The following is an 11244-nucleotide window of genomic DNA, read 5'->3' as shown; positions in this document are numbered from 1 at the left end:
GCTTAGCTGGCTCAGAACCCTTTGGCTGCCCTCCCTTATGGTGCCTCAATGTCAGTAACCCCTTCCTGTGATTTTTTTGGTTTTGTCTTCTCTGACAGTAACTATTGATGGAAGAACACGGGGTGACCCAAACAGAGCACATGGCCACCATCGAGGCCCATGCAGTGGCCCAGCAGGTGCAGCAGGTCCATGTAGCCACCTACACAGAGCATGGCATGCTGAGCGCAGACGAAGATTCACCATCTTCGCCAGAGGACACCTCCTATGATGACTCTGACATCCTCAACTCTACGGCTACCGATGAGGTCACTGCCCACCTGGCTGCAGCAGGTAATGTCAATGGGATGCTCAGTGTCTTTCACCCAACTTAGTGTTTGTGCAGAGGTTGCAAACAGCATTTGGGGGTGGGGGGTGATCCTGTCATCACCCATGGGATGCTGTGAATGCTTCCTTATTGCTCTGGCTTTAATAACGTGTCTTTGCAAGGTCTGCTGGCTGCTTGAATCTTGCATTGCTTCACCTGTGTGTAATATAGAGATGGTGAGAATAAGAGACTGGTTTGTACAATAAAAAAGGCCCCTGGTAAATGCTGCCTCAAATAAGAAAACTACAATACTGAATATGTCAAAGAGCAAGCTTATTTCAGGCCCCTGTAAGCAACTGCAAAAATAACCCAGGAGTGCTACACAATGTTGCTTATCTAGGTGTCTCACATGCTAGGGGAGATGCCACAAAGGATCGTGGCCTATATGTTCTGGGAAAGTATTTCAGAATCACAATTTCCTTCCCGTGAAGCCCCTACCAAAAACATCCTCCAGGTTTGCCTTGTAGCAGATCTCTAGTGAAGCCCCTGCCAAATGTCCTCCAGGTTTGCCTTGTAGCAGATCTAACTCGGTAGAAAAATGCAGTGATAAATAATTACTCAGAATCTGGTCTGACTTTGTTATCAGCTTTTATCTGATTAATAAAGCTCTTGATCTGCTTGACTGAACCTGTGAAGTCCCACCACCCCACTGGGCATCCCACACCCTTTGCTTATTCATTTTCCAACCTCAGCTCCTGCAGGATTTTTTTCTTTCCCCCTTTCCTTCTAGGACACAAGCTTTTCAGTCCTGGGTGGTGGTTGCAGGAGGGGCATCTGATGGCTCTTGTCTGCTCGCGAGTCCTCCCTGTGCACGGGCTGCCTGGCATTCCATGCCAGGAATTGCCCTGCTTCCCTGGGGCGGGCGGCTGCAGCTCACAGCATGAGCTGGCCCATCCAGCCCGAAGCTTGTCTGAGAGCCCAGCATGGCTTTTCCTCACTTCCAGGGCAAATATTTTTCCAGTTCCCCAAAAGGCAACGTTTCTATTCTATTTTTTTATTCTTTTTTTTTCTTTCTTTTTTTATTCTTTTTTTTCCCCATAAGTACAGGATCATTGGAGCAGTACGCAGCAGTGTTTGCTGTGCCTGCCATGGGTAGCATTCAGGTAATTCATTACTGATTAACAAAACCTGGCTCTGGAGTGTCACCTAGAGCTCCATCCGTTACAAGCGCACTGTCTCCCAGAGCAGCTGCCTAGAGAAAATGTATCATCAGACACTACTTTCTTTATCATCTACCAGCTTCCAGTGATCAGTAGCTTAGGACTTCCAGACTCAGTAGCTGCATCTTTGTTAAACACAAAAATATAGTGCTTTTATGACCCCTGATGTGCTCTTTCACTTCTGATGTATGGAGAGACTACACACAGAGCAACTGAGGTCTGCTCAGGAGTCAAAGGCAAGTCCTTGAGCTGACATTAGACCCCAGGCCTTTTTGACTCTGACCTTGCCACCCATTTCTGGAGATCACCAATAGAAGCACAATGTGCTGCGTGTTACTTGGTTTACTTCCAGTTACCTTAATGAAACTCCCCCTTATAGACTCTGTATCTAGAGTTTGATCACTAAAGTAATAATGCTGCCCTGCTGTGGTCCCTGCTGTTCTTCAGGTGGCTGTTGTAGGATGCTGCCAGCAACTCTGGATTTTCAATTCCTTTCCCATTAGAACTGGTCCTTAATTCCTGGGGAAAGCCTTGGACTCTGCTGATGCTGTAGTTGAGGTGTCTGAGCAGGGTTCATGGCGTTGTACCCTGTTTCTTCTCCCCTGCCACCGGGATATCCTGAACTGCAGTCAGTTATTTAAAGTCTTGGCATACTTGAGAGTTTTTCAGTGTGTCTGGAGGATAAAATACGTTGTGTGATTGTAAGGTAGACTCTGGACTGAAATATGTGACTTTCACCTGGGACTGGCCTGGGATTTGCCCGTCTGGGGAATGGAGCCTTTTTATACCCATCTCCAGTGCTGGAGAGGAGAAATCCTAGTTGTTGGGAAGCTCAGCAGGGAATTCAGGTCACCCTGGTCCAGGGTGGAGGCTGGTGAGCTGAGCCCTTGGGACCCATCCTTGGTGGGGGGGCAACAGCAATGTCCTTTCTGGCCAGTTCCTGAGCTGCTGTGTGCTGATTCACCCTTTGTGGTTTGATTTCCAGGCCCTGTGGGGATGGCAGCAGCTGCTGCCGTGGCAACAGGTAAAAAACGAAAGCGACCACATGTTTTTGAATCCAACCCATCAATCCGCAAGAGGCAACAGACACGTTTGCTACGGTAAGGACTGCCGCCTGCACTCTGACACCTCAGTCTGCATCCTCAGTCTGTCTCCAGTGCTGTGCATGGTGAGACCATGTGCTGTCCAGGAGCTGCCCAGCTTGGGGATTTTTTGGGTCATCTCTTCTGGAACCCAAGAGCTGTGTTTTACTTTGCAGGAATGGGTTAAACTGCAGGTCTATTCATCTTTAATGTGTTATTATGATCACTAGGACTGACATAACCATTCTGGGGGATCCACCATTCTGGTTTAATAGCAGCTGGCCTGAGAATCTAGAGCTACAGCCATATCCCAGTTCTGCAGTGGCATGAGGGACTTGCCTACCTGACAAAAAAAGTCTTTTCTGCATTATGAAATGGCTCTGTGGATAAATCTAGTGTATGTGTACCTGAATTTCCTTTGCCAGCAGATCCCATTGTGTGAGCTCCACGCTGAAGACTGACCCAGCCTGTAGTGCAGTGTTGGGGGAGAATAATTGAAGGGAGATGCCTGCCAGAGCTGAAACACTTTCTTTGGCTCTAGAAACTTGCTCTGTATACACCAAACTTCTGTAGTCCTTCAGGTGTTGCATTACAGGTGCTCTGAGGCTGTCTGCCCACCTGATGGCCACCTAGGAGCACTGGTGCTGAAGTGACTGCACAGGCTTTCTGCAAGCCTGGAGAGATCACCTGCAATTCCATCTTCAGGAAATATTTGTAAATACTGGCTGGAACTATTTACTAGGTTTTGGAACAAAGCAGTTTTTGCTTTTTAAACTGTTTTGTTTTAACTGGATTACATCAGAGGAGCTGGAGTGTTTATCACTCTGTTTCTTGCTGACTTCCTCCTGCATGCACACTTAACGCACTGAAGTAGTGATGGCAAGAGTTTTCCCTTTTCTCCCTCTCTTCTAGTCTAACTCTTGTAGAGTTGGTTAGAAATTAAGTTGGTTTCCTTATTCTGCCTACTCATCTGCTGAGCCCTGCAACACCTTTTGCGCATGATCAAACCAGAACGAAGTGGAGTTGGGTTAGGGTTAAATAATATTCCCTGGGAGCGGACTCCCTTTCTTTTATAGCACCATTCTGGTTTTCTCTCCTTTCCCCAATTCTGCTGACTCAGACATGTTTATTCCAACATTTCTGAAAAGCAGATTCTTTTCTCTCTTGAAATATGAACAACCATCTTTTAAAATAAACTTCTCTGTAAAAGCATTATTTATTCTTCTTTCATGCCACTATTTCATTTTACTACATGTAAGATACTGATAAAAATGCCTTCCCCCCACCCCCAACCTGATCAGTTTAACAAGTTTGTGCTTGATTTTTACATCACTGTGAATCAAGTGGGAAGTTAAAACTTCTGATTCTTGGATCTTTGTGTAGCTGGTGGTGGTGTTGGTGCTTTTTGGCAATGTGTTTGCTGCTAACAGCAGGATCTGATATGTCCAGGGTGGATACTAAACTGTCACCTTATGGAGCACTCGGGTTATCTGGTGATAAACACTACTTCTCTCTTGCTTTCTGAGTTTCTGCCAACTTTTCTGACACATTCTCTTGCATTGCTTAAAGGTGAATGAGGTGAGAAGTATATGATGGAACATTTTCTTTTTACAGAGAGATGGTTCCAAAGGGACTTGCTGATGTAGCAGGTGTCTGAATACCTGGGTTTCCTGTGCTGAGCTGTTGCAATATTTCTGGTTCTTGCTTGTCCTGTAGTCATATTCTTAACAGTTCTGGTTTGAGCAGGACTTTGGTACTAGAGAGTTACAATGCACTGTTATGAGGCTGGATGTAAAAATAACCTGTGTTTGCAGTCCTCTTTTGTTGAATCATTCAAGTCCTTTACCTCACAAGTTTTGTATTGTTAATACACATAGATGGTGACAGAGTGGATATGCAGACTCGTGCTGTCCTAGCTTTGCTGCTGTGGTGATTTCTCTTTACTTTCACATCAATGGAAAAAGGAGAGAAGGGAGAATAATTGATATTTGAGCTGCTGGGTGACTGCAGGGAACACAGCAGGCTTGCAGGAGCGGAGGAACAAGCAGTACATGTGGCTAACCTGACCAGCTGTGGCTCTGTTTTTCACCTGGTTTGTGAATGAGTAGCATTAAGAAAGGCAGTTCACAATGTGAAGGATTGTGTTTCTGCAGGGCTTTCAGCTGATACCTATTCACTGTTTCAGGAAGCTCCGAGCCACGCTGGATGAGTACACTACCAGAGTGGGGCAGCAAGCCATCGTTCTGTGCATCTCGCCCTCGAAACCCAATCCTGTCTTTAAAGTATTTGGTGCGGCACCCTTGGAGAACGTGGTAGGTGTCTCTAGGAAAACCTGTGTAATAAATTGGTCACCTTTTCTGCAAGTTTCATTCTGCTCAAGGCAGTCTTGCAAGCCCGGTACTGATCTGAAGGTCATGTTTAAAACCCTGGGAAGAACAGTTCAGATTGTATGGACATGATTCTTCTCTGCATGAATTGTTGCCTAGCACATCTCACCAGGGTTGAATGTCCTGGATTAAAAATCAAAGGGAGATGGTAGTGACAACATGTTTGAACTCGGCTCAGCTGTCAGTGCTTGCACCTTGTTACAGACCAGACAGTAAATGGAGCAGATCCTTGACCATGATAAGTCTTGCTTCGGAACTTAACTTTTAATCCCATAAATACTTCCACTTGCCAGTGTTTCTTGATGTTTCATCATCAGCTCTTCGATTTGGCCAAGTCTTTGGGGCCAATGGGTATTTCTTCTTGCCAGCTGTGGTGTTGTTTGCTCCTTCTGTTCTGCAGCACCTTGGGGAAGGTGGCTGGCCCTGTGTCCTTGCCCTCTCCTCTCCTGGTGCTCCTTACCTTGTTTACCTGAGCTTAACGATTCCCCACAGGTACGCAAGTACAAGAGCATGATTCTGGAAGACTTGGAGTCTGCACTAGCAGAGCATGCTCCTGCACCTCAGGAGGTTAACTCAGAGTTGCCACCCCTCACCATCGATGGCATTCCCGTCTCAGTGGACAAGATGACCCAGGTAAGCAGCCAGACATGGCAGAACCAGAGAGAGAGAGATAGATTTGCCATCTTGCAGTCACATCCCGTTATTTTGTAGTGGAGCTTATGTCTACATCTCCAGGGGATGCATTTGATCTGCTCTTTCCTGTGGGACTGTAATGGCTCAGATAGTAGTTAGATATGAAGCTTTGTTATTGGTGCTTATTTTCTGCATGAAACAGTAGAAATGTTAGTAAGCACTAGAGCTCAGGCTGCTGGGAGCATTCCCCTTTGAGCTGTTTTTGTCACCTCTCATAAACTATGAACAGGGAAGATATTTGTTCTACACTTCACAGTGATTTTTAGGCACTGAGGTCAGGAGGGTTGCTTGCGGAGTACTGTTTTGGCTAATGCTCCTTGGGCCTTTCTTGTGTGCTCTAGTTCATTCCCTCCTCTGTTTTGTGCTGTGGATTGGAGCACAGGGGAGCTTGCCAATGGTTTTAACTCCAGATCAGACCCCGAGTGAGATACTTCTGACAAAGGCAGGGAGTCATCTGCCCTAGGCATGTAGGGGACTCCCTGTCTCTCCAGGTCCAGCCCTTTGTTGACCTCCTTATGGCTAGGACAAAGCGGAGAGAAACCCCCCAGGGAAGCTTCCTTGGTGTGAGAGGGATCATCCTTAGGGAAATCTCCTTCCCTTGGGGTGCAGGACCTGAGTGCAAGGCAGGTGTGTTTTGCAGGGGAGGCTCTGGATGCACTCAGGCTGATGCACCACGATAAATTTTAAATGCTGAAAGCCAGTTTCTTTAGAGGGAGTAGCAAGATGGAAAGGTAGGAGACTTTGGGCAACATACAAAGAGGTGTCATAGTGGAGCAAAGATGTGTGGATTTCCTCTGTGCTCTGCAGAAAGATCACATTCTGATCAAAACACCATTTTCATTACTTAGGTGGGATCAGACAAGCTCACACTTTAATAATTTTACAAAGAAATCTACTGTGCCTTGGCTGATAACAGATCATACAATCATTTAGGTTGGAAAAGACCTTTAAGATCGTCAAGTCCAACCATTAACCCAGCAGTGCCAAGCCCACCACTAAACCACGTACCTAAGCTCCACTCCACAACAACATAAAACAAAACTTAGTTGCTGGATTTTTAAGCCATTGTGAAAGGTGGTGTCTGCAAGAGCTGTTCATGGACAGCTTTTGTGTCATTAATAGTTTCACATGAAAAGGGAAAATAAAAAGTTTAAACATTTTACTTTTAAAGTAAAATGAGAGACCGCCAAAAGGACAGAGGTATGTAGCTGAGTTCATTTGTATTGGCAAACAAAATGCTTGTGTTTATCTGACTTCTTTATGGCCTCATCATTGTAGTAGTTGAGTAACAGAAACATGCCTAGGGCTTAAAACAAAGCAAAGTAGACATTTATCTGGAGATTTGCTGTGGCAGAGGGAGGCCATCCTAGCATGGTGCGAGTAGTGAAGCTGGTTGTGCCTCTACTCACAGCACATGGGCTCGAGGAAGGAACAAAGACAATGAGCTGTTGCTGGTGGAGTGCTGGAAAGAAAAGAGAGAGAGAGAGAGAGAGAGAAGTGGGCATGGATAATGAGATCAGGACATGAAGGTTGTTGCAATCCAGTAACACATCTGAGAAACTTTTCTGGTTTGTAGTGTGCAGAATATATGTGCACATACAAAAAGGTCAATAAAAAGATCTATCAACTGTTTGGCTGTTAATGTTGCACATGCCATCAAAGCAGCAATAAAAGTGACAAGCTGTCACTTCAGAGAAGCCTCCAGCTGGATTGATAATGCATTATTGGTTTGGGTTTTTTTGTGATAGAGTTGGAAATTAAATATTTTAACATCAAAGGTTGCTGAAGTGTTTTCTGCTTCGGTTTTATGGTTAAAATACTAACATCCCTAGAATTCTATGGAAATAACAACTTTTCATGTTAAGCTAAAAATAAGGCTGGAGAGGTGTTTTTTTTCTTTCAGATATGTCATGGCCTTGGTTTTCAGGAAGCCTCGCAGAAAGATTAGTCCAAGCCAGGTTGCCCCTGGGGTTTGATTGCTCTGCATCTCCACATGTAAAGCAGCTCTCCAGTCCAAGGCAGTAGCTGATGGCAGGGCTTTATTTTATTTTTTTGTCCACATGCAACACTCTTGTGCTCCCAGGCTTCTTGTGGCTCTATTAAATGAGAGTGTTTTTCTTCTCCATGGTCTGCAGGGCCTTTGGTCAGCAAGCATGCAAACTGCTGATGCAACAGCGTAGCAACATAGAGCTTTGTATTTCAAGTCCTCTCATGGTGCATTATGGTAAAACAAGTATCTTGTTAGGAATAGCATTTATCCTTTGAGTTACCACATTGTTCTGAAAACAGCTTCGTGAAGAATGTTTCTCCTGAGCTGTGGACAGTGTCTACACTCCTTGTGCCCCATTTGGCCAACCATCACTGTCCCAGTTAGCCCAGCTGCTGTGGTGTATGTGTGTGTTGTGGGAACCCAGCATCATGCTGCTTCAGCTTCCCTGCATATTGTATAGGGATGATGTAAATGTCTTAAAAATTTTTTTGTGATCCTTTAATGGCTACAGGCCATGTGAGGACAGAGCACTAAAATTAATGGACAGGACTGCAGACTCCTGGGTGGATTTTCACAGCCTAGCAGGTCTGGCTATCTTGTAAAATTCTCAAGGATTAAGATGCTGCATGTGGTGCTTTGGAGATGATTTTGTTGCTGAAAGAAGCATCCAGCTGCTATATAGTTTTGCCAGACTTGGGGGCAAACTTTAAATAGAAACAAAATAGAGATAAGGTGAACACGATGAAGACACCATGCTGTCTTTTTTTTTTCTTTCTTTTTCCCACAATTGCAATTTGAAATACATTTGTTTGAGAGACTGGATGATAACTTGGACTCCTACATTGCTGCAACCCATTGCGCTGCCAGAAGTGCCATTGTTTTTTTGTGGGAACCTCGATTCCCAGAGATGCCAATATAGTTCTTTGTATTTGCTAACAAGAAATGAGCTTTTCCAACTAAGTTGCACAAACCCCTATGGAAAACTGAAATATTTATGAATACAAATTGGGCAGCACAATTAAGAGGTGTGTCATGAAGTGGAAGGATGAGGCCTGTGCTTTCAGCAGCTGCAGGTGTCAGCAGGCAGGTGGTAGAGGCGTTAGCTCCTCCACAAGGAGATGAAAATAACTCTCCTTTTAATTGCTGTGCTTCCCTGGTGGTCTTGAGGGAAATAACGCCTCTACTAGCTTGAGCTAAGATGCTTCTATAAGCTTGCAAATGGAGAGGATCACCCACCTTGGCTGTGCAGAAAAAAAATATTGTATTGCAATGGGACTTTCACTCTGCAGCCATTACACAGAGAAATCTCATTGCTTTATGGACTTTGGCTGCGTTGACACTATACGTCAGAGCTGAGTTTGCCTATAAACTTGCTCTCAGTTGCTTGCTGATGTGATTAAGGAGTAAGATTGTGTAATGCTGAGGCTGATGCTTCAGTTGGCTCTCATTGAGGTGACTAGAATTTGTTTTCTGAACAGGTGATTTGTCCTTTAATCTGACATTTTTTAAACTTAATATGCCCCTATGATTTGCAGTCTGCTTATACAAGCCAACAAAGTTTATCTGGGCCTCTCAAAAATCATCTTGACATCCGTTTGCATACTGCCCTGCAAAAAGCTTTAGCACAAACAGCAGATACCTTTACGTACTTAATGTTTCTATGTAGGAGAAGCCAAGCAGCAAAAGGTGGAACCTAAACTCACTTTACGGCTGTCAGATCCTCTACATGTAGGGGCAGGGATCCTGCAGTGCTGGACCCCATTGCCCAGGTATGAGGCTTGCTGGTGCTGCCTCCTGGTCCACATCAGAAGTGTGGTATGAGGACAGCCTGCGTTTCTGCTCTCCCAGAAGGTCGTTGGTGTATGGCAGAGGGAACATCCTTGTTTTGCAGTGGAGGCACCCCAGAGTTAGGAATCGGGTCCCCCTGTGCAGCTGAGCTCTAGCACTGGACAGTTGTTCGAGCAGTGGGAAGGGTAGGGAGTCCTGCAAGGTACTGCTGGATGCAGGTATGAGTGTCTGCTTTGAACTGTTGTGCAGGCAGCTGCCTGCTTTTACAGCATTTAAGCTCAGAGCCTGCATCGTGCCTTGTTTCCAGCAAGAACAAGCAGTTGTGTCCAGTGTTCAGGTCTCCAGACTCTGCTAGGAGGTGGTGATCCTGAGTGGGAAAGCCTGGTCTCAGGTGTGCCCCTCTGAAACATTAGAGTTACTCACTTGTTCTTAAGACTCAACCATGGTTTCAGAGTGGAAGAGAGGAAAGGTTTGCATAAAGAGTAAATCTGTGAGCAGACACTGCTGTGGGGAGACCCACAGCACCTCCTGCTTCTTGCACTGATGACCAGGTGGTTAATTCTGGGTTTGATTCCTGTAGCCAGGCGTAAACTACTGCGTCTGCTGAGTGCCATTGCTTCCTGTTGAGGACACCCAGGCTGACCCTGCACCTTGTCTTTTCCATGATGAATTTCTGACAGCGGCAATCCTGCTCTTATCCTGCCTGCCAGAAAGCCCCCAGCAGTGAGACCTGCAAGAACAGAGACATGGTCTGACCCACGGTCAGAGCCACACAGGTTTTCATAGCAGGAAATTCATGGTGACAGCTTGGTTGCCAACTTGACAGATGCCTGGCTCTCTCATCTAAATGCTTAAATGTTGATTGGAACTTTTAAACTTGAAGAGCATTTAGTCTAAAATTGGCTGTTGCAAAAAGAAGGGCCAGTGAACAAAATACCTGTGTGCTTTACTGCAGTTGCTGCTTTGCCCTCTTCCACTTTCAGGTGCAGCTGAGGTCCTGCATGGACTCCACTTTGCTTTTCCCAGGTGCTGCTTTATATTGATCCAAAGGCTGAGCTGCAGGGACAGGTAGAAAATTCCCAGCCACGGGTTTTGCTCCCTTCTAGAACCCAGTTTTCTTACCAGGGTGTAAACCTTAAGACCAGAGAATTGCTTGGTGCTCCTCATGTAGGAAAACTTTTTTCCAGCGCTGGAATGCTGTTCTCTGGGCCATTGCAAATGGTAGAATCAGGATGAGCTCACTACTGCTAACACTTGAGTTTAATGTTAAAACTTAAAAGACACTGTCTGTGTACCAAAGGGTGTGAAAGAAACTTTTCTTACAGTTTCTCTCAAACCCTCCATACTAGAGATTATATGAACCCTTTCCAGAGCTGACAACTGTGCAAACCAGAGTGCTGCTGTCTGTTTTTTTTTAGCAGAGGTTTGATTTTTGTATGGTTTGTGGATGAAGACAGCAAAACCATGGCTCTTGTGGATGAAGTGGTCGCATCAGTTCCTCCCAGCTGTGCCGAGAGATGTGGGGTCTTTGTCTCTGTGCCATATTGTGTGTCAGAGCCCTGCAAGCTACCTGGGTGAGGTATCATTATGGCACTAATTAGAGAAGTCCTTGCGCAGGAGCTGGTTGTAACGCCACTGCTGATTGTCTCCCTGGCGGATTAAAGGCAAACCCTTCTTAACAAGTGCCTTGAGTAGCTTGAGCCACTGAACTCCCTAGGACCAGTAATTAATCCATCTGGTAACAAGGAGCATGACTTGCAGATAGCAATTCAGGGAAGGA

At 45.5% G+C, this 11244-nt stretch overlaps 1 protein-coding gene across 10 annotated transcripts in view; it reads left to right on the top strand.

Annotated features, from left to right (window-relative positions):
• NRF1 (nuclear respiratory factor 1) overlaps positions 1-11244 on the top strand; it is a 74220-nt gene that overhangs the window by 20000 nt on the left and 42976 nt on the right. For all 10 annotated transcript variants that reach the window (XR_008732442.1, XM_055711867.1, XM_055711865.1 and 7 more), the window contains exons 2-5: positions 99-330; positions 2510-2624; positions 4792-4918; positions 5486-5626. Coding sequence is in view for 9 of the 10 variants with exons in the window: in XM_055711867.1 (XP_055567842.1) it covers positions 108-330; positions 2510-2624; positions 4792-4918; positions 5486-5626 (606 nt within the window). In the remaining variant the exon portion in view is untranslated. The remainder of the gene's footprint in view (positions 1-98; positions 331-2509; positions 2625-4791; positions 4919-5485; positions 5627-11244) is intronic.

Source organism: Falco cherrug, chromosome 5 (assembly GCF_023634085.1).
Source record: "Falco cherrug isolate bFalChe1 chromosome 5, bFalChe1.pri, whole genome shotgun sequence".
NCBI lineage: Eukaryota > Metazoa > Chordata > Aves > Falconiformes > Falconidae > Falco > Falco cherrug.
This window is presented reverse-complemented; position numbering and strand designations above follow the sequence as displayed.